Source organism: Mirounga angustirostris, unplaced genomic scaffold (assembly GCF_029215605.1).
Source record: "Mirounga angustirostris isolate CCGP_5_RB_7025 unplaced genomic scaffold, mMirAng1.0.hap1 SCAF_16, whole genome shotgun sequence".
Taxonomy (NCBI): Eukaryota; Metazoa; Chordata; class Mammalia; order Carnivora; family Phocidae; genus Mirounga; species Mirounga angustirostris.
In genome coordinates, this window is record NW_026991724.1 from 27,246,944 (window position 1) to 27,268,345 (window position 21,402).

At 54.0% G+C, this 21,402-nt stretch overlaps 1 protein-coding gene across 4 annotated transcripts in view; it reads right to left on the reverse strand.

Annotated features, from left to right (window-relative positions):
• Nucleotides 1–4,028: 4,028 nt before the first annotated feature.
• Nucleotides 4,029–21,402, reverse strand: part of SLC12A3 (solute carrier family 12 member 3) — a 37,367-nt gene continuing 19,993 nt past the window's right edge. For 2 of the 4 annotated variants that reach the window (XM_054511181.2, XM_045890321.3), the window contains exons 19-26: nt 19,874–19,956; nt 18,707–18,755; nt 17,956–18,059; nt 16,555–16,666; nt 13,900–13,986; nt 10,269–10,404; nt 8,723–8,790; nt 4,029–4,450 (exon numbers count right to left, since the gene is read on the reverse strand). In XM_054511181.2, the coding sequence (XP_054367156.1) occupies nt 4,309–4,450; nt 8,723–8,790; nt 10,269–10,404; nt 13,900–13,986; nt 16,555–16,666; nt 17,956–18,059; nt 18,707–18,755; nt 19,874–19,956 (781 nt within the window). In that variant the 3' untranslated portion in view covers nt 4,029–4,308. Of the gene's footprint in view, nt 4,451–8,722; nt 8,791–10,268; nt 10,405–13,899; nt 13,987–16,554; nt 16,667–17,955; nt 18,060–18,677; nt 18,756–19,873; nt 19,957–21,402 lie in introns of all 4 variants that reach the window. The other 2 variants (XM_045890320.3, XM_045890319.3) reach the window with 1 other exon arrangement.

Sequence of the window (21,402 nt, forward strand, 5' to 3'; positions counted from 1 at the left end):
TGCCCAGGCTCAACTTTTGGGGCCCTATTTCTACCCACACATACATCCGGGAAATTCCTAGTTCTGGAAGGTACCATTTATACATCCTTTCTTCCATCTCCTCCCTCTTTTCCGTGCCCTCAGCCACTCCTAGAGTGTTGGGCCTTGCTGACTTGCCTTTGCAGTCTGCACATACTCCTCCCTGGGTGCCCTGCCTTTTCTCTTCCAGCCTCTTCCATCTCTTGACCAGCTAAGCTTCCTAAAGCTCAGATCTGCCCCTTCACCTTCAGTGGCTCCCTAGTGCCTCTGAGTCAGTTATGAGCTCCTCAGCCTCAGCATGGGGGCCTTCTACATTATGACTTTCCTGATCTTATTTTTCCACATCCACAGCCCTCATACTCCAGGAAAACTGGCTTATTTCTTGTTCTCCAAACAAGGGCTCTCCTTATTCGGGTCGTTGCTCGAACTACTCCTGCTCCCTGGGAGGACCCAACCCCAGCCCTCCTTTCTGTCTGTAGAATCCTACCAATCATCCACACCTATTCTAAATGCCATTTTCTCTAGAGAGACTAGCCTAATTCCCTTGATCTCCCGTGTTTGCTCCCTCTTTCACATCCTTAGAGCCTTTTATCTGTAACTCTCTTATAAGCTGGGACAAAAACCACTGTTCTCTCTTGACACTGTCTATCTGTATGACATTCTGCTGTCTGTCCTCTCAGCCAGGTGGTTCTTCACAAGGCTCTACCCACATGGCATTTTTAGAAACTGAATTTGTTTTGGTTCCATTTTAGGAAGCGGCACTTATATGATGCTTATGCCTTCAATCATAAGATTGACCCTCACTTCAAACAGAGAATTACCAATGCAGCAGTGGCTGGGCCTTCCTGGGTCCCGCTTCTGTGAACACTTTTGAATTTAGCAGCATTTTTTGTGACTTCCTGAGCTAAACATAGCTACAAGCGAAACCTGGCTGCTTTGCATGTGCTTGGGGGCCTTCCAGCCAGGTGGTTCTTCTAGAACACTCCAGCTAGCTTCATCCCTGTAAAACTCACCTCTCCCTCACCACACAAGAGAGGCCAGGCAGGTGTGTAAAAGGGAATCCAGTCCAAATGGGAACTCTCCATGTACTCATGAGGCCCACAGCTTTCTGCCTGGGGGGTAGAACTCAGCAAGCCCATTGGGTGAAAAATGGGCCATACAGTGCCTACTTCAGAGCCACCACAAGTCTGGGCAGGAACCGAAGGAGGATGTGAAATGTGGAAGCTGAGACGCTGAGGAGAAAATTGAGAGCTGACTGGACAGTGGCTCCCAGGGGACAGGGGTGAGGTGCCCCTGCTGAGGGGTGGCCAGCATGGCTGCTGGCTGCTGCTGGGCCCCATTCCATGCACAATGCAAGGGAAGACTATATGGGAAACATTTCCCACTGCTGAAACTCATGAAGGTGGAGGATCTTAGCACCCAGAGGCAGAGAGAGAGAGAGAGAGAGAGATACACTGGGAACTGAAATCTGTTATCATTCTGCTGCTCTATGGGCCGAACAATGAATCGGAGGGCTTTCAAGGGGCCCCCACCCCAGCCCATCCCAAGGCAGGGCAGTAGGAAGTAATGGCTGAGGGTGAGGCGTGGCTGAAGAATGTGTTCTCCAATCTACCCCCAGCAACCCATGACTTTGATCCAACATGTGTGGGCCAAACCATAGTCATCAGCAGGCCAGCTGGCTGGGGACACCTGTTCTGGTCCAGCTCTCTCCTGTCACAGACGGAGGCCCAGAGGGGTTAAGAGGTATCTGAGGTTGCACAGCCAGTTTTGGGGGGAGATGGAGACTCAAGTCCAAGCCTCTTGGTAGCCAGGCCGTGACTCTTTCCATTTAACCCCTCCACCTCTCGGGTTGAGGCAAGATTGAGAATACTTGGAGGCTTTTATCAAGACAGAAGAAAATGAGTTCCCTGTGCGTCTGCAAACACAGGCAAGAGAAGCAAAGGGAATATAAATGGCTCCTGTAGATGTTCACATGGAAATCTGCCAATATGATCTAAAGGACCAGTGGAAGTTCAGGGAAAAGTTCAATCCAGGGTTGAGAAAACAATACAGTTAATTTTTTCAAAACACTCAGCAGAGTTGAGAAACAGTGTATTCCAAAACAAATAAAATCTGTTGACTGAGTAACATATTTTTTATTCATTTCATTGTTTTTGACCTTACTGTTAACTCAAGGCTTTTTAAAACAAAAAACAAAGCTGTTATTGTTCAAAATGCAGTTTCTAAGAGAGTAAAAATTAGTCTTTTTGTTTGTTGGTTTGTTTTAATGCCCTAAGCCAGAGCCTTCTCTAACCTTGGATCAGGGTCTCCCCAGTCTATTTGTGAACTATTTTTTCAGGGAATAGTTTTCTATGTGGCTCTAGAAAGGTAAGCAATCCCTGAGCGAGGCTTCGCCTATCTGGAGGTGGGGGTTGGTCCCAGGTCTGTGGAATGGCTCAGAGGCAGGACCCCCCTCCCGTCTGTCAGGAGCAAAGAAGCCATCCCTGGTAAGCTCGGCCAGGCACCTGGTCACTCTCAGCAAGTAAGTCCTGATACCATGAAACAACTGTGGGGCCTGTAACAGCCTGGGAGCCCAGAGCCTTTGGTCTCTGCAGCAAGAGTACCTGCGAGACCCTGAAGTCCTGCGGGTCCTGACGCTAAGAAAGAGATTTCTGCCTTCATGATGAAGTGGACACTTCAGTGGGCTTGGAGGGAGCCTACCAGATCCAAAGATGCCTCGTTCCTTCGTCCACCCTGAAGAAAGTGGCTATTGCAGGAAGGCCTGGCCAGTCGTAGCCCCCCAACAACCCACTTGTAAGCTGCTGGGGTGCGTCTAGAGCTGAAATGCCTTTCCAGGGAGCCTCGCCCACCGACACTGGACTTCTCTTAATGTACATTCTGCTCTTGTGTCCTAGCTTGGTTGGTGCAAACACTCTGGGGGTATCAAAACACCCTTACCTGAGCCACGCTCATCTTCCCCAGGTTCCTTCTCATCTGTGACCCCCATCTTACACCCACCCCCCACTGCAGCCCTCTCTGCCTCCATCTCTTGCTGCTTCCTCCTCCCCTGTTCTCGTTCCCTGACTTAGGAGGAGTGTGGACCTTTCTGATCCCTTGCCAATCTGGCCATCTTTATGCCTCTTCTCTGCTTCTCCATTCCTGACCCACCAAACCTGAATCCCTAACCAAACCTCCACCCTCCATCCTCAACCAAACCTGAAAGTCAACACCCTTCCATGAGACACCCTGAATCTTGCCCCTCCCTCCTTTGAAGCTCTTTCTCGACTGATGCCCACCATCAGTACCCCTCCTCATGTGTTCTGTTCATTCCCTTTCCTTCTCTGGGGGGTATGCTGGGGAAATGGCAGTGATGCCCAACACGGCCTTTCTGCAAATCCCGGGTCACCACCCATTCGTGGATTGCAACCCACATTAAAAAGAGAAAAAGAAATACAATAGAATATATTGGAGTGCATCACCCATGGTAAGAGTAAGTATTGTTTCATTTATAGTTTCAGTGTGTGTTTGTTTCAAGTCTCAACATAAAAGATATTTCTTACTGTGGGTTGCAGCCTAAACTGGTTTAAAAGTCCCTTATCTACCAAAGAACCAACCCTAAGGCTGAAGACACATTATTCAAAGTGAAGAGAGTGAGAAGCAGTTAAAGAAATTTGCATCATGGAGGCTCAAAGGACCCTTCTAAGGGCTGCAGGAGGACGCCCATCCTCCTGACTGGTGGCCTAGAAACTGCCACATTCACACTCAGCACTCTGACTCAAATTTGCATATAAATCAAAGACTGGGGTTGCCTGGGCGGCTCAGTGGGTTAAGCATCTGCCTTCAGCTCAGGTCATAATCCCGGGGTCCTGGGATCGAGCCCATCATCATCATCATCATCATCAGGCTCCCCGCTCAGCGGGAAGTCTGCTTCTCCCTCTCCCTCTGCCCTTCCCCCTGCTCCTGTGCTCTCTCTCTCTTTCTCTCTCAAATAAATAAATAACATCTTTAAAAAAAAAATCAAAGACTGAAATCTTAATTCATTGTAATCGAGATCAAAAGAAAACTTAAAAGGAAAATGGATTCACCAGAGAAGTTTCCACACAACTTCATCTGCTACTTCTCTGGCCCATAAAAGCAAAGCCCAGAGGACTGTCCCAGGGGAGTGGGGACCAGCCAAAGTTTGGAAATCTACCAGCTTCTTCAGTCGGATCATCAGATGCTTAAAGTACAACAGGACATGAGAGTCTGTCCCACGGACAGGCGGATGTCCCGGGCGCCCTCAGCTGTGGGCAGGCATGGCCCAGCCTGGAGTTACTGGCAGTAAAAGGTGAGCACGTTCTCCTGGTTCCCTCGGATCAGGATGACCGGAGGTCGGAGGTCCTGGGACAGCGTCTCCAACCAGGCCATGTACAGCGAGCTCGGACACTTCCCCTTTCTCCCTATAGGCAAGGTACTGCAAGCAGGAAGAAGCAGCAGATAAACACTTAGCAGGAGCCCTTCCCCACACAGCCCAGCCTGTGATTCGCTTTCTGATCAGAAACTCTGTTTACTGGCTCCTTTAGCGCTCCTTCTTCCTAGCTACCCTAAGAATGACCTACCGCTCTTCTTAAAAGTTTGACTCCAAGTGTACCTTCAGCCACAAAGCTGGTGTAAACAGAGCCACGGCCTGTAAGACTCACATGATCTGGTCTCCACCAACATCCACAACCTCACCTCCTTCTACCCTCGGCCTCGCTTACAACCCTACAGCCATAATGGCTTTCTTCCATTCCTGAAAAAAAATGGCAAGCTGCTCCTGCCCCAGGGCCTTTCCATGTGAAGCTCTCCCCACCCAAAATGTAGTGCCTCCCACCTTCCACCTGGTTGGCTCCTTCAGATCACCCAGGCCTTGGTTCACCTGCACCTCCTTCTAGGATCACCCCCTTCCAGAACAAGCTTGCTGTCTCTCTTTATCATAGCACCCTGTTTCATTGTCCTCACAGTGCTTCCCACTCTCCAAACCCTCTTTTCATTTGTTTGTTTTTTGTCTGTCTCCCCCAGTCGACTTTATGTTCAGGCTAGGTCTGTCTCGCTCATTATCCTTTCCCTGCGTCTAGCATGCAGTCTGATACAGTGGGGGGGGTCTCTCCCCCTCGGGCTGCTCGAATCACGACGATGTGATCTGCTCACACGTTTCAGCTAAGTGTCCCTGTCCTGCCTTCTACCATGTATGCGAGGCCCTGGGACCAGTACTCCACCCTTGCCCTGAGGGCCCCTTGTCCACACGGCAAAGTCATGCAGATAATGAGGTGCCCTGGGGCCATCATTGAGCCATATCATCACGGCTGTTTCAGGAGGTGACTTTCTCACCATCTTGGGATTCCAAAAATGCTTCAGGATGACCGCAGCTGACCTGCTCTTGACTCCAGGAGAAGGCGGTACGTCCCAGGCCCGGCGGGCAGGACGTGAAGTTGGGGCTGCCCTTTGCAGTCTGTTTTCCTACAGGACATCCCCGGCCACTGTTGCATCTGAACTTGAACACAACCCTGGGGGACGGGGCAGGCCCTGCAGCGCTGGCCTTCTTCCCGGCCGAGGCCACCGGGCAGAAAGGAAGGCGCTGAGCGACTCTGGCTGCAGGGCCGGGGCTCTGGGCGCAGGGCAGCTTGGGAGCAGCGTTGCCCCTCCTTGGCCATGTGGCTCACGTGGCTTTGGCAGGTGGCTCGCTGCCTTGAGCCGCTGTTTTCTCTTCCCTGAGGTGAGGACACACACACCTCCCTCAGAGGCTGTTAGCGAGCTCCAAAGAGGTCAGAGCCTACAAAGGGCGCCCGCAGTGCCCGGCACCTGGCAAGCACCTCCTCGTGCAAAAAGCTATTGTCACACTTACTGCGATTTAGCAGCAGCAAGCGACAAGCTGGTGAGCAGCTGTGGGATTCTCCCACCCCAGATGCTTCTGCTCACAGCGACCCTCACTGAGAAGGCTGACAGGGGGCCCTGGACACCTGTCCCTTGCTTAACATTCTATCCTCGAAGCCTCCCTTGGGACCACCTCCACCCTCCTTTAGAAAGCAAGGGCGCCTGGGTGGGGCACCTGGGTGGCGCAGTCGGTTGAGCATCTCACTCTTGGTTTTGGCTCAGGTCATGATCTCAGGGTCATGGGATCAAGCCCCACGTCGGGCTCCACGCTCAGCATGGAGTTTGCTTCTCCCTCTCCTGCTCCTCCCCCTGCTCTCTCTCTTTCTAAAATAAATAAAAATATTTTTAAGAAAAGAAAACCAAGGTCCCCGGGACGGGGAAAGGCCGCAGGAACAGGGCTATTTCATGAAGCTCGCGTTGCCTTAGTTAGAACATGTTTGTGTCTGGTGACTCTTAAGGAGAAAGGGAAATGGAAAGATCAAAACGAAACTTTCCTGATTTCACAGTGGGGCTGAAGTTTTGGTTATGTCATCGACAAAACTCTCCGGGAACTCCTACGTCATTCTCTGGCACTGAGTTCAGAAATTTCAAAGGCTGCGAGGGGGCTGGTGGCTGCATTCTCGAGGGGACACCTGTCACTCCTGCCCTGGCCTTTCAAGCTTCAGCGTCATGTCCCCTTCCCCAGCAGAGCCTGTCCACCTGTCCACCCATCCACCCGTCCGAGGGACAGGCTCCCTTTGCACTCTGCCCCAGCACCAGCCAACGACCCCCAACTCCTGCTCCCAGGATATATGCACTGGCAGCCACGGATCTTCAGAAATAGAGCCGCTCCAGAACAGAGGAACTTTTTGTTCAGATTTGCATCTCTTGGCCACAAAGAAAGGCAGGCTTGGCTCTAACCTGGATCCAAGGCTTCAAAACCGAATCCTCACTTCACAGCTGTGGGATCCCGGGCAAGTTGCCTGACTCCTCTGAGACTCAGTTTCCCTCTTTCCAACGTGTGTGTATTGTGGGGGAGACGGGGGTAAAACAGAACCACTGCACAGAGTTTTGAAAATTACTAAGACCCCATGCCTCCAGTGTGGCTCAATCAATAAAATGCGATGTTGATTATTATTATTTCAATTATTATTTGCTTTTGAGGAGGGTGTCTTTATAGGAAAAGAGAGGACTCGAGTCCCAAAAGGGAGACCGGAAATAGGTTGCTTATCTAGGCAAAGGTTGTTGGGCCGGTTTATTATCTTATAAGGCTGGTTTATCAGCTGCGAGGGTGAAGCTGAACTCAAACATAGGCCATTAATCAGATAAACTGCTGTTGGGTAGACAGCAAACAACCAAATTCTGCCCCAAACCTGCTCTAGAAAATGGTCTGAGTATGCTCTTCAAAATGCTGGAAAGTGTAATTTTATCTTTCCTCCTGAGGCAGGGGAGGATTTTTTTCTTCCTCAGAAATTACTTCTTCCTCACCTTCCACCTCCTGGTTGGGGTGAAGGACAACCTTGGAAATAATTAGGTTTAACCCTTCTCTATTATCAGGGAGACTGAGATGCAGAGAAGTAGGATTACTTGCCCAAGGCCGCACAGTGAGCGGAGACAAAGCACAAACCTGCTTCTCTGAACGGGGCTGGCCCTCATGAAGAGGTGGCTTGGCACATCCGGGGCACCAACCCAAGGAAACGTCTGGGGAGTCGTCCTGGGATGAAGCCACTGTCTTGCATTCTGACCCGGTCCACAACCCAGGCCAACCTTGCCCTAGGTTGCTGGGTGTTGGCCAGAGGCTTGCAGAGAAATGCAGCCCTTTCTCTTACCACAGTTCCCGCATCAAGGAAACACAAAGCACTTCTTTGTACCAAAAAAATGCTCTCCCTAAGAGCCCCGGGGAGCAGAGCCGGCTTCCTGGGCGTGCAAGCTGTGCAGTCACATGCTCCCCACCCCCAACACTTAGAAGGGTCCCATGCTGGGTTCCATCCTCCGCTGCTGCCTTCTTGCCATTCTTGATAATTTTTGAAGAAGGGGCCCCACTTTTTCATTTGGCACTGGGGTCCCTCAGTGGTGTGCTTGATCCTGGTTTCGGGGCACGAGAAAACAGGTTCTGCCGGCTTCTGGGCCACCCTCAGGAGTTCCCAGGTGGCTAGCCCTCAGGAAAGCCAGGCCAGTTGCAGGCCTTGCCAAGTACGCCCGTTCCCTCCGAGCTAGGCTTCCTCTGGGAGAGGGGAGTCAGCGGGCCGGGCTGCCCGTGTTCTCCCTCCGGGCCTCCGGGACCCTCTCTGCCACCGCCACCCGCGCCCTCACCTTCCACCTCCTCGGCTTCGGCCCCTGCCCATGAGAAGGGGCTCAGAGCGGGCCACAGGCGGCCGCAGCCGAGGGCCCGGGAGGCACGGAGCCCGGCGCAGCGAGCTTCTGTTCCTGCTGTTGCCCAGGCTTGGCACCCACCGCAGCCGGGGGTGGCCCCTGGCCAAAGAGGCCTGCGTGGTTCCCAAACAACCAGGAAACGCTTTTCTTCTGGAATGAGCGGGGTCGTCTTTGCCAAGCTGAGTTTGGCAGGGAAAGGTGGCGACCAAGGGCAAACGGTGGGGAGAGGAGCCGGCGAGGCCGGAGACGGGTGAGGTCCTGGACCTCTGCCAACTGGCGCTCAGGTGAGGGGAGCCGAGCGGGGGCAGGCCCAGCCACGTGCCAACAAGCCACCTGGGCGGCGTTCCCTGGAGCTTTGGGCCCTTCTGCCTCACAGGGGAGGGCTCAGGCCCTCAGCCGGCGCGCACCTCCTGAGCCCCTTCCCAGAGCGGACATCCTGGGCCTCGGGGACGGCCTTCCCCTCCCAGCGGCGGCTACTTACATGACCACCAGGGCGGCGTCCCGGGAGGAATCCTGCAGAATCTCATTCAGCCTCACCTGCCGGAGGGACTGGAGCAAGGAGAAGCCGCGGGGTCACTGCCCACATCCTCAAGAGTGGTCCCCGACAAGCCCAGACCAGATGCACGAATTCTTCCCCCTCAAGTATTACAGACTCCTTCCTCCGAGACGGAAGGGGACACTCAGGGTAACAGAGTGCCAAGTCCACCTCCTTGGGAAACCCTCCTTGGCTTTTCTTTGCCAGACCTTATTTCCATGACTGGGGGTGGAGGGTGGGGCTAGCTGGGAGAGAGAGCACATTCCGTGGTGTGGGGTGAGCTGGGTCCACATCTCAGCCCTGAGAACTCACAGCAGAGAGGACCCGACCAAAGCACGTGGCCTCCCCGAGCTTCACTGTCTTCACTGTAAAATGGGTACGATAATCCCATTATCGTATGGGGGGATGTGGGCAGCACTGAGGGAGATAACCCACGCAAAAACACGCGGATGTCGAGGGCTCGGCACTTGGAAGGCACTTGATAAGGAAGACTCAGAGCAGAGGCGGAACGTACCACCTCCCCCTCCATGACAGGCCAGGCCAGACCCTTCTTTGGACACTACACTTTATCCAGCATTTTCCAAGGAGCTGTGAGCCCTCTGGGGCAGGGTCTCAGGGCTGACAGATCAGAATTCCCTAAAGCTTATGTAAGATTGGGTTGTGGGGGAGACTCCCTCCCACCCCAAGGTCTGTCTCCAGATTGTTCAGACATGATTGACACTCAGAGTCTGATTGTGGGAGGACACCTCATTTGAGAGAATGGAAAACGTCAGGGAAGTGAGTTCACTGAGATCACAGACTCCAGACCCTACACTGGTGACATTGTGGGGAGAATAATTCTTCGTCGTGGGAACTGTCCTGTGAGTTGTAGGATGTTCAATAGCGTCCCAGGCTTCTACTCACTAAGTGACAGTAGCAATCCCACTCGCCAGTGGCAAACGGACCCATCGTCCAATGTCCTCTGAGGGCAAAGTGGGGGTGGGAGGACCACTGACCTGGAGCACAGGGAGCAGAACTGCTCACCCCATCTTAAAGTGGCCATGGCGGCCACTACCCTCCTTTAGGCCTTGAAGAATCTAGAAGATGCTATCTGGGCAGGGGTGGCCATGATTTTGGGCTACATGTAGGGGGGCGCCCGCAGGCTAAGGGGAACCATCAAGCAGCTTTGTTGGCCCACAGTGCAAGTTCTACCTTGACCTTCGCCAACTGTGCCGTGAAGCCCTTCCACCAGGGATAGAGGGGAAGAGGGGGAGCCTCCACCAGTCCATTGCCACAGCGGGGTGTGACTCATGCCAAGAACGGCTCTGAGTTCCACAGCTCATTTACCCAGCATCTGTGGCTTGAGGATAGCTCAGAGGCCGGGGCATGGTGGAGGGGGATGGTCAAGGGGAGGGGGTTAAGGAAGCTCAGGACAGATGGAGCACGTGGCCCTGACCCAGAGGAGCGCCTTGACCCGCACCCCACCCCAGCCAGGCCCTTCTCTCTTGGGTACCTTGACTCTGTTCTTGTTAATCTCCTCATCTGAGATCTTCCAGGGGCAGTCCCGCCTCATCTCTGTGACAGTGGCCTCGTCTTTGAAGCCGTCATTCAGGCGGAAGGGCGCAATCATGTCCTCAAACCGCTTGGTGCTTGGGGCAGAGAGAGCAGGTGAGACAGCCCAGTCTCCAGGAGAACCAGGGGAGGCGGAGACGGGCGCCACAGGGACATGCTTTTCAGGTTGAACGCATTCCGCCGCTGTGGTTTACATCAAAGCGGCTTCCATGTAGAAATCAGCACTGACCCGTTGGGTCTGGCATTCCACTGAACTTCTGTAAGTTGTCCACAACGCCTGGCCTGAGACCCACCTCCACCCACCCGACCATTCCCTGGGTGGTTCCTGAGCACTAACGATCCTGCGCCAGGCTCTGCGCTACACACCTGAACAAAAAACCCTACAATGTCCTCTATCTACGGAGCTCACCATCTGCTGGGCAATAAACAGGCAAATCTAGATCACGAGCTTTATGAAGAAAGCACAGACCGAGTACCAGGACTGGAAATATTTGGGGCAGGGAAGGCCTCCCTGAAGCTGAAGGATGGCTGTCCTTCTGAAGCCAGCTCTTCACAGGCCAGGGGGTGCTGGAGCACACAGAGCTGAAGGTGCAAAGGCCCTGAGGCAGAAGCGTCTTCGGTCTCTTTGAGGAGCAGCAAAGGAGCCAGTATGGCTAGAGCAAGGCGAGGGCAGAGGAAAGCGGGGTGAGGTGAGGACACACGAGTGCGAGAGCCTAGACCACGCAGGCCTTCGCTATTTGCCCTGAGTGAGCTGGGGAGCTGCTGGAGGCTGTTCTGTATGACTTGACTTACAGGATTAAAAATAGAAATTCAGACTGGTCAGCCCTCAGATGAAGCCCCCTGCAGCCACATGGATGGAGGAGCTCACACTGGGGACAGAGTCAAGAGAAAAAGGTCCAGGGCCGAATCCCAAAGATGCTGGCAAGTGTCGCTCAGAAAAAGGAGGACTAACCAGCAACCAGAACCAAAAGAAGGGTCGCTGAGGTAGGAGGAATCCTGTGGAGGCTGAAGCCTCCGAAGCCAAAGGAAGAACTGTCTCAAGAGGGAAACTGTGGGATGCAGCGGAGAGGCAGAGGAAGATGAGCCCAGAAAGGGGTTCCGTGGGTGAGGCGGAGGCCCGTGCTGACACTGGCGAGGGGCATCTCCGTGAGGAAGTGGCTGCAAAGAGTGTCGATCTCTTTGGAGAAGTCTGGCTGAGCGAGGGAGGAGAGAGCGCGCCGGAAGTGAAGGCAGAGAAGGGCCAAGGCTGGGTTTTTTTTTTGTTTTTTGTTTTTTTTAAGATTTTATTTATTTATTTTTTAGAAAGCGAGCGAGAGAGAAACAGCATGAGAGGGGAGAGGGTCAGAGGGAGAAGCAGGCTCCCCGCCGAGCTGGGAGCCCGATGTGGGACTCGATCCCAGGACCCTGGGATCGTGACCTGAGCCGAAGGCAGACCCTTAATGACTGAGCCACCCAGGTGCCCCAAAACTTTTTTTTAAGATTTTATTTTAGAGAGGGCGCCTGGGTGGCTCAGTTGGTTAAGCGACTGCCTTCGGCTCAGGTCATGATCCTGGAGTCCCGGGATCGAGTCCCGCATCGGGCTCCCTGCTCGGCAGGGAGTCTGCTTCTCCCTCTGACCCTCCTCCCCCTCATGCTCTCTGTCTCAAATAAATAAATAAAATCTTTAAAAAAAAAAAAGATTTTATTTTAGAGAGCAAGAAAGCACGAGCAGGGGGAGGGGCAGAGGGAGAAGCAGACTCCCCATGGAGAAGGGAGTCCGATGCGGGGCTCGATCCCAGGACCTTGGGATCATGACCTGAGCCGAAGGCAGACGCTTAACCATCTGAGCCACCCAGGCGCCCAAGGCTGGGGTTTTAAAGATCAGGGCTGCCACATGGGGTCTGTGGGCCTGCTCTCGAGCTCCTCCCACGGGGAAGGATGCCCAGATGTCTTAAGTCGTTGCTCCTCCACCAACAGAAACAGCCCAGCTGCATTCTCTCGTGCTTTCTGGCGCGTCTCTGCCACGCTCCTCCCGTGGCTCTGGATTCCTCCCGCCTGCACTGGGGTCGGCGTAATCCCCAGCGGCCTGGGGCTCTGATTTACTCCTCTCTGCCCTGGCACATGGTAGGAGCCGATGTGTCTGTCACTGCGGACCAGGTCCTGCCCTCTCCAGGCAATGGGGAATATAAGGGAGAGGTAAGAGGTCAGGACGGACCTGACTTTACTGAGGAGAGGGAGGGCTGGGAAACCTCATGTACATGGATTTACAGAAAGCAAGCCCGATTATAAATGTCTTAGTTTCAGACTAGGGAATTGAATCATTGAGCAGGTGAGTCATCATCCCTTCGGACCGCCATTGAGCGTAGCTCCAAGTTCACATGGGGATTTGCTTAAAGTCCGTGAGCCTGCTGGTGCATGGGGGCAGGAGGAGAGTTATGGCCCAGACCCGTCAACGTTTTCCCCACTCCCAGCACCGGTGTGTTCATGGAAATAACATCAGGGGCTGTGGCTGCCATGCTTCTGCCTCAGGGCCTTTGCACCTTCGGTTCTGTTTGCTCCAGTATCCCTCAGCCCCGTGGAAGGGACGTGCCTCTGTCATGGCCCCTGTCCTCCAGCCATGTGTTTCTGGGCATGTGACTCTGCAAGCCCTGGTCATGGCCAACTGGAGCAAAGGTAGCCAAGAAAGAGGCTTTGCGGTGACCTCTACCTGGGCCCTGCGGGCAGGGCTGAGCTGGGCCAGTTGCAGTTCCTTTTTCAAGAACTTCAGTTAGGCAAGGCTTAGAGAAGGAAGCAAGTCTGTAGTGGAGCCGAGACCTCACGAAAAGGTCAAGCTCTAGAGCTCGGAAGCCATGAGGAGGCAGAAGCCATCGATCCAGCATTTACTGAACACTGACTCGGGGCTGGATACTGTGTTAAGCACTTTATACAGACTGTCCTTAAGACAGTGGTTCTCCAAATGAAGTGCCGGGACCAGCCCCTGAGAGCTTGTTAGGAATGCAGGTTCTCAGGCACTACCCCAGACCTACTGATGCAGAATCTTGGGGCGGGGTGGGGCGGGAGGAGCGGGGCTCAGCAAGCTGTGTTTTCATAAGCCCTCCGTGTGATTCTGACACAGGCCGAAGCTTGAGAACCACTGCTTTATGACAACCCTTCAGGGTGCTGGAGAAACTTTAGAAATTTATGAGTAGCAAGCAGTGAGAAGTGTGAAGCCAGAGACCGCCGTCCCCCCGTCCCTCCCTCCAGGTCCGTGGGGTGGGTGGGGGTGGGGTCCCTTGAGGATGAAACACCTGCCTTCCCTCGAGTGGCAGAACAGCCGAGACTTGCACCAGCTTGAAAACACTTGCACAAATGTGAACATTCCCTGTCCTCCAGCCCAGGTGTGTTTCTGGCAAAGACCAGAGCTCTGATATGCAAAGAAAGAAACCCTGACAGGGAAGATAAAGGGCTGCAAAATCCTCACCTTCCTCCTTCCTCCCCTGAGCCCTGTCCAGGTGGCTAACGGCGCCCCTGCCCGAGGCGCACCAGACACAGGGCTGTGCGGGGCACACAGCGGGCCCTTCTGCCTGGGAAGTAAGTCAACACAGAGAACTTACTGCTCAGCCCGCGGCTTCTGGTTGATGTCAGGAAGGACATGAACTTCGTGGAATCCCAGTCGGAACTTGCTCAACAGGGAAATGATCCTGGAAGATGGAGATTTTTTAAATGCGTATTCTTCCATTCAGTGAATTTGTACTGAGTGTCTACAGAAGTCGCAGCAGTGAATACAACAGATCACACCCTGGCCTCAGGGAGTTTACGTTCTCACCTGGGCAGGGGCGGACAAGAGATGAATATTGATAAAGTAGGTCAGAGGATGAAAAGCGATAAGGAAAAGTGATTGAGCAGTATTTCCCCAAGTACCCGGTGGCCATCTCTGGACTAGCACACCTTACATTTTAATGTCTATACATCTTCCAGGGACCTTGGTACAATACAGAGTCTGATTCATCTGGTCGGGGGTGGGGCCTGGGATTCTGCATTCTGACAAGCTCCCAGGTGATGCGATGCCGCTGATCCACAGAGAACACTTTGAGGAGCAAGGGTCTAAGGGATGGAAGGTAAACCACAGGAAATTGCAGGGTGGGCTGCAGAAACAGAGATGACACCCATGAACGAAGTATAGAACCGATAGGAGCGAGTCATGTGGCACTGACTTTGCATGTAACGGGAGGAGACGCCGTCTGTGGTTGGTGGCAGTCAGGGAAGGCTTCACAGAGGAGGTGGCAATCTAGCTGGATAGCGCATGGTGTGCAAGATTATGACAGGCCAAAGGGGGTGAGGTGGGGGTGTCCACAGTGGAATCAGCCAAGGAGACTTCTAAATAATGCACCTGCCTTGGCTCTAGCCAAGTACATGGGGATACCCCAGAACAAGTTGGCAGGGTTTGAGTGCATGGGGGTGGGAAGTCCAAATGAGTGAGGGCATGGGGGTGCAGGAGGTGGGGCGGGAGCAGTGAGTGGCTGGCTGGGTGGGGTGCAGGGGCCAGGGATAAACCTTAAGGACCAGGCCACGGCCCAGCCATCAAGCCGCTGCTGGTCCCCGAACTTGGGAGGGAAATTAGGAAAGCAGAGCTGTGAGCAGATGTGCTGGTATGCAGCATGGGGGTGGCAGGCCTGGGCAGGGCCCCGGCCAGAGGCAGCACCAGCCTGGCCTCAGGGTCACAAGGAGGCCAGAGGGCTTGGCCTGGCTGAAGGACAGCTGGGAGGCAGAGGACATTCCACAACCTTCACGTGCCGGACAACCCGTGAGCCCATGGTGCCATGGCCTTGAGCTCCACTAAACCTGCTGAGCCCGGGGTTTGCATTCGGGGCTGCAACAGAAAGCTGAGCCGGCAAAGCGGCCTCCCTGACTTCTTTATCTTCTGGAGATCACAGCGAGGCCAGACGCTGATTTCCTCGGCACTGCTGAGAAGGGCCTTCTGGGGCAGAGGTTCTCAGCAGGGGTGAGGACCAGGAGATGGGATCGCTGGTCGCCTTTAACTCACACGGGGGGTGACTGAGAAGGGGTCATGGGGACACAGTCCCCAGGGTCCTGACCTTGGGGCATCAGGGTGGGACTGTTGCCAAGAGCACCAGAGGCCGGGCAGAGTTTCTTCTCTTTGGCTAATGCATCGCACGACCTTGAGCAAGCCACTCACTGTTTCTACCCAGCCACCCCCTCTAGTGGTCTTCCATCCCACAACCTTCCACCTCACAAGGCCATTGCCCAACTCTAGGCACACCTGTCTACCTGCCTTGACCATTTACTTCCTTTTCAGCTTAAATCAACTCACATTCTTCCTTAGCCACATCTTGAAATTTCCTATGGCGATTTTCAACAGAAAACCAGCATCTCTTGCCAGAAAGCGGCGATCAATAAAACCCAAGTAAATAAACAAACGTGACTAAATTCTGGCTGGTTGAACTAAATTCTGCTGTTGCCCGCCAAGCTCCTAGGCCAGGCCTGTCCTCTCTGGCGGAGACAGACTAGCATGGGTTCCCGAGCAGAGAGCCCTTCTCCTGCGGAATGAGCCGCACGGTTGGAAGAGAATCAAAAGTCACTTCTCGGGGCGCCTGGGTGGCTCAGTCGTTAAGCGTCTGCCTTCAGCTCAGGTCATGATCCCAGGGTCCTGGGATCGAGCCCAGCATCGGGCTCCCTGCTCAGCGAGAGGCCTGCTTCTCCCTCTCCCACTCTGCCTGCTTGTGTTCCCTCTCTTGCTGTGTCTCTCTCTGTCAAATAAATAAAATCTTTGAAAAAAAAAAGTCACTTTTCACCAAGAAATCCAGTGGGATTTGCTGCCCCAACTCCTGGCCAATAATGTCACCTCTTGTCTCACCAGGGACAGCATCCTAAGCTTGGGGGTGGTTGCCCTGAAGGATCCTCAGCCCCACCTCATTTCTCAGCAGGAAGGGCCTTCTCCGTCCTTCACTTCACACAGGTTTCTCCTTGAGCAGATTTGTGGCTTTAAAACGTAACACTCCTCCCCGCCATGGCTGGAACTAGGGCGTCTGCGTCTTATTAAAGGGGGCATGGGACAGCAAAACAATTTCCAAAATGGACAGAAACCTGCTCCTGCCCAGAGCTCCCTCCCCACTGCTGTGACCTGGAGAGAGCTGAGGCCACCTGGGGGGGGGGGGGAGCGCAGGTGGGGGAGAGCAAGAGGGGGCACCCTGGGCAGAGCTGGGATGGCGCTGGTCTTGCGCGACCCCCCACCAGCGCTCCCCACTTACGCCTTTCTCTCCTGGTCCATCCTGTTGATCTGGCCCCCCACGAACACGCGGATCCTGCATTTGCTCCATCTCTTCTTGCGGCCGAGAAGATAGGGGATGAGGAGGGTGAGGCCTGGCAAGGAGAGTCCCCGTAAATCAAGGGGGAGCTGCTCTCAGGATAGAGCACCCTCTGGGTTCCTGCCCCATCTGCCACTGGCACGCCTCTTCCTCTCTTTGGACCTCAGTTTACCCAACTATGTAATGAGGGTGCTAGACTAAACCAAGGTGGCGCACGGGACTCTCTGGGCTAGGGTTCATGTGGCCTGCATGATGTTTTTAAATCATCTGGATTGCTAGCTGGGGCACCTGGGGGGCTCAGTCTGTTAAGGGTCTGCCTTCGGCTCAGGTCATGATCCCAGGGTCCTGGGATCGAGCCCCGCATCGGGCTCCCTGCTCAGTGGGGAGCCTGCTTCTCCCTCTCCCACTCCCCCTGCTTGTGTTCCCTCTCTCGCTGTGTCTCTCTCTGTCAAATAAATAAATAAAATCTTAAAAAAAAAAAAATCTGGATTGCTGGCACTTTTTTTTGAAGATTAAAGATTTGACCAGTAGGTGGGAACCCTCATCCCTCCTTGTCATCTCTCCACATGAGGCCAAAGACCAGCTGTCACTTACCACTGTGCAACCCTGGACCAATTGACCAGTTACTTCATGGCTCTGTGCCTCAGTTTCCTTCTTTGTAAAGGGGTCTCATAATAGTTCCTGCCTAGGGATTGCACTTAGTGTCAAGCGCGTAGTAAGTGTTCAGTCTACAGAGGATACGTGCTCCTGGAGCAGAAGCTTTTTCTGTCTAGGCTGGGCTCCATCAGGGGTGCAACAATAGAGCCGAGAGGCATGTGTCTTAAGAAAAGTGGGAGAGGGGCGCCTGGGTGGCTCAGTTGGTTAAGCAACTGCCTTCGGCTCAGGTCATGATCCTGGAGTCCCTGGATCGAGTCCCGCATCGGGCTCCCTGCTCAGTGGGGAGTCTGCTTCTCCCTCTGATCCTCTTCCCTCTCATGTGTTCTCTCTCAAATAAATAAATAAATAAAAATCTTAAAAAAAAAAAAAAAAAGAAAAGTGGGAGAGAGCGTATTTTTTGGGAAGTGAAGAACATTCCTACAGCTTCCCCCGTTTATGGCAGGGGCCTGTGACCCCCAAAGGCCCATCTCGTCTGAACGTTCCATCCCACGCTGACCTCAGCTCCTCCGACAAAGTCCCCCATTTCACAGCCAAGACGAGGGGCCCAGCCAGGCTTCCCCAAGCCCAGAGGTCCCTAGTCCCCTTCGCTGGGCTCTGTGGTCCCTGCAGGGGCCTTGTCCAGAGCGGCCAGGAAGGGCAGAGGGAAGGCGGCCCCGGGGAGAGCTGGTGACCGGGGCGGGCACTGACCTCCGTCATCAAAGAGCCAGTAGATGTCGATGCTCTTCTTGCCCTGCTCAGACTGGAAGATGGTGCTGGCCTGCTCCTCCCGCACCAGGGCCTCAGGGTCCACTGTGGGAGCAGAGGGGCTGGTCACCTCAGAGCAGCACATCTTCAAATGCCTGACTCTGTCTGAAAACGGAGCCAGCTGCCCCGTGAGGTGGGCTCGCTGTCACCTGCGCTACGCACACGTGGGGCAGGAAGCACCCTGCTGAGGGTGTGCATGGTGGGCACTGGCCCAGAGCTCCACCGCTGGCTCTTCGGACAGTGAGACCCTGAAACCCGATTCTCAGCCAGGTAGACCAGGAGCCGGGGTCCCGGACGTGCAGTCCCGGCCGTGCCCCTCCCTTATTCCCCTGCCTCCCAGGGCAGCAGTGGGAAGGGACTGGAGGAGAAGCCTACTCCTCTCCTCCCTGCCTGTCACCCCTGAGCCTGGCCAGGGGGCCCTGGGAGGGGTCTCACACATGGGCCCTGGAGCCAGCTGGGCGGGTACCCACAATGCCAGGTGGGTTCCCGAGGAGGACTGCAATGTCGAATACTGCCCAAGCCCATCTGCCCTGGTAACCTTGGGGTTACCCAACCCCAAGGGTCTCGGGCACCTCCTGCCCGTGACCAGGTTTGCTCATGGCCCACCACTCGCTGCCCCACAACGTTGAGAGCATCCTGAGCCTCTGAGTGGGGTGCGGACTGACGTGTGCCTGAGACAGACGGCCTGGCCCCGCTGGTGCTGGTGTCTTTGCCGTCCTCCGCTGGGTCAAACACCGGGTTAACTGCAAGAGAGGGGGCAGCTTTGTTCCCGGGCTCTCCCCAACCTGGGGCACTTCTGGCTTCCTCCTCTCCCAGGCTACCCCTTACACTAGGAAGAAAGTCCTGACTCCTCACCTTCCCCTCATCTGGCCCCTGCCTCCCCCTGGACCCGGCCCTTGGCGCTCCAGTCCCCCCCCTCCCCCGCCCCTGCCCCGGCTTCCTCCTGCCCCTGCATCAGGCCTCATCCAGGTGTCCCCTGAGCCAGGAGCCCTCGCAGCAACCCCCCTTCTCAGCAAATGTCCCCGTCATCGGAGGGGCCTTTCTGACCACGTGCCCTGTGTCCGTGTCACTGTCTGCCAAGACTTATGGGTCCTCCGCCTGTCCTGTGGAACCCAGCTTCCCCGGGCTGACTCGGTTTCGTTCCCTGCTGTACCCCCAGCACCGAGCACGGCGTCCGTCAGGAGCACAGTTGCTGGTCTGTGAATACTGGTTGCGTCAATATTCCCGCAACAGCTGCTGTGCGTCAGGCCGCTGCCTGCCCAGGGTGACACAGGTCAGCACCAGCGGCCACAGATGTGGCCGCCACACCTCTCAGTCCCCACCCCCCCGGTACCGCCCCCTTTTGTTTTCTATACTATCTAGGATTTCGTTCAGTCCTCCCCACGTGACTAATGCAGAGTCTGCAGATTCCTGTGTGATAAAAGTAAAACACAGCCCTCTCGGTGCCCCACAGAGGGTCTTGGGGACCAAAATGTCCAGGTTCTGTGGTCTTTCTCTGTATTTCCATGTTCTGGTGTCTTTACGTGGGCGTTCTCCTTTCTCCCCTCTTTTCCTTCTTCCTCTCTATTAGATCCTCTTTATCCCATCTGGTTACAAAAACCCTGATAGTGGTTGGGGAGCTCTGAGGTCCAGTCTTGGCTCTGCCCCCAGCTGGAAGTGTGACCTTGAACTTGGCCCGTGTCTTCATTTGGAAACCTGAGGAGCTCTAAGAGGCCATCAACAGCTAATTTTTAGAGCTTTTATTCCTTACTAACGTCCCCGTCTCTTCCCTCCACCACTTAAAAAAAATCGGGTTCTAGAACTTTCTGGGGTCCTGTTCTGATTTTTGACAGGGGCTCCAAGCAGGTGGGCGTGTACTCACTGTGTGCCTGCATCACCTCTGAGACGTTGAGCCCCTCTCGCATCCTCATGACACACACACCATAGTTGAAGTCAAAAGCATCACTGGAAAGAGGAGAGGTGGGGTCAGGCTCCTCTCCTTCCCAGCCCCCGGCCCCCAGGAGACCAGATGACTACAGTGGGCCCTGCCTCCCCACCGTGCCCTTCTTTCTCTCAGGGCCTCAGTCTCCCCACCTGTGTAACATGCAGGTGGGGAGACTCTAGCTCTATGGTCCGTGGCACTAAGGATGCTGCAGACCCTGTACTCGGGGGGAAACCAAGTCAGGCCAGTCTTCAAGACAGGCCCTGTCCTCCTGATACGTTTGGATAATCTGCACAAGCCTGCCAACAGAGGTGGGCATGGGAATTCTCAACCCTATTTTACAGAGGCAAAACTTGAGTTTCCGGGAGTAACTTGCCCATGATCCATGCTAAGGAAATGGCCGGCTGGCTTTAGAATCGAAGAGCTGAGACGGAACGCTGAGGGTTGGCACACACAGGAATGGCCTCGCCCAAGATGGCAGCAACAGCTTGCCTGCGGGAACGTCAAGAAGACTCCCACCCGGAAGTATATTCTCTGCCCAGCTGACAGAGGGCCCCAGAGACCACCAGCGGGGCTTGATCTGATGGGCTCAGCATTGCCCCCGTGGGCTCCTGTAGTTACACATCCCTGGGACAGGCACTTCTCAGGGCCCAGCACTTTGAGGTCTTGGAGCACTGGAGCTGGAGAACAGGTATTCCACTACCTGTTGTCATGGTCAGAGGTAGCTGAGATGCCTGGCTCAGAGTCAAGTGGCTGGGTCACAGCAGACCAGGAAGCAGGTCCCAGGCCCCCAACACTCAGCTTCCTTCCTTCCTTCCTTCCTTCCTTCCTTCCTTCCTTCCTTCCTTCCTTCCTTCCTTCCTTCTTTCTTTCTTTTCTTTCTTTTCTTTCTTTCTTTCTTTTCTTTCTCTTCCTTCCTTCTTCATTTTCTTTCTTTCTTTTCCTTCCTTCCTTCCTTCTTCCCTTTTTCTTTCTTTCTTTCTTTCTTTTTTTTCTTTCTCTTCCTTCCTTCTTCATTCTTTTTCTTTCTTTCTTTCTTTCTTTCTTTCTTTCTTTCTTTCTTTCTTTCTTTCTTTTCCTTCCTTCCTTCCTTCTTCCCTTTTTCTTTCTTTCTTTCTTTCTTTTCTTTCTTTCTTTCCTTTCTTTCTTTCTTTCTTTCTTTCTTTCTTTTCCTTCCTTCCTTCCCTCTTCCCCTTTCCTTTCTTTCTTTCTTTCTTTCTTTCTTTTCTTTCTCTTCCTTCCTTCTTCATTTTCTTTCTTTCTTTTCCTTCCTTCCTTCCTTCTTCCCTTTTTCTTTCTTTCTTTCTTTCTTTCTTTCTTTCTTTCTTTCTTTCTTTCTTTCTTTCTTTCTCTTCCTTCCTTCTTCATTCTTTCTTTTTCTTTCTTTCTTTCCCTTCCTTCCTTCTTCCTTTTTTCTTTCTTTCTTTCTTTTCTTTCTTTCTTTCTCTTCCTTCCTTCTTCATTCTTTT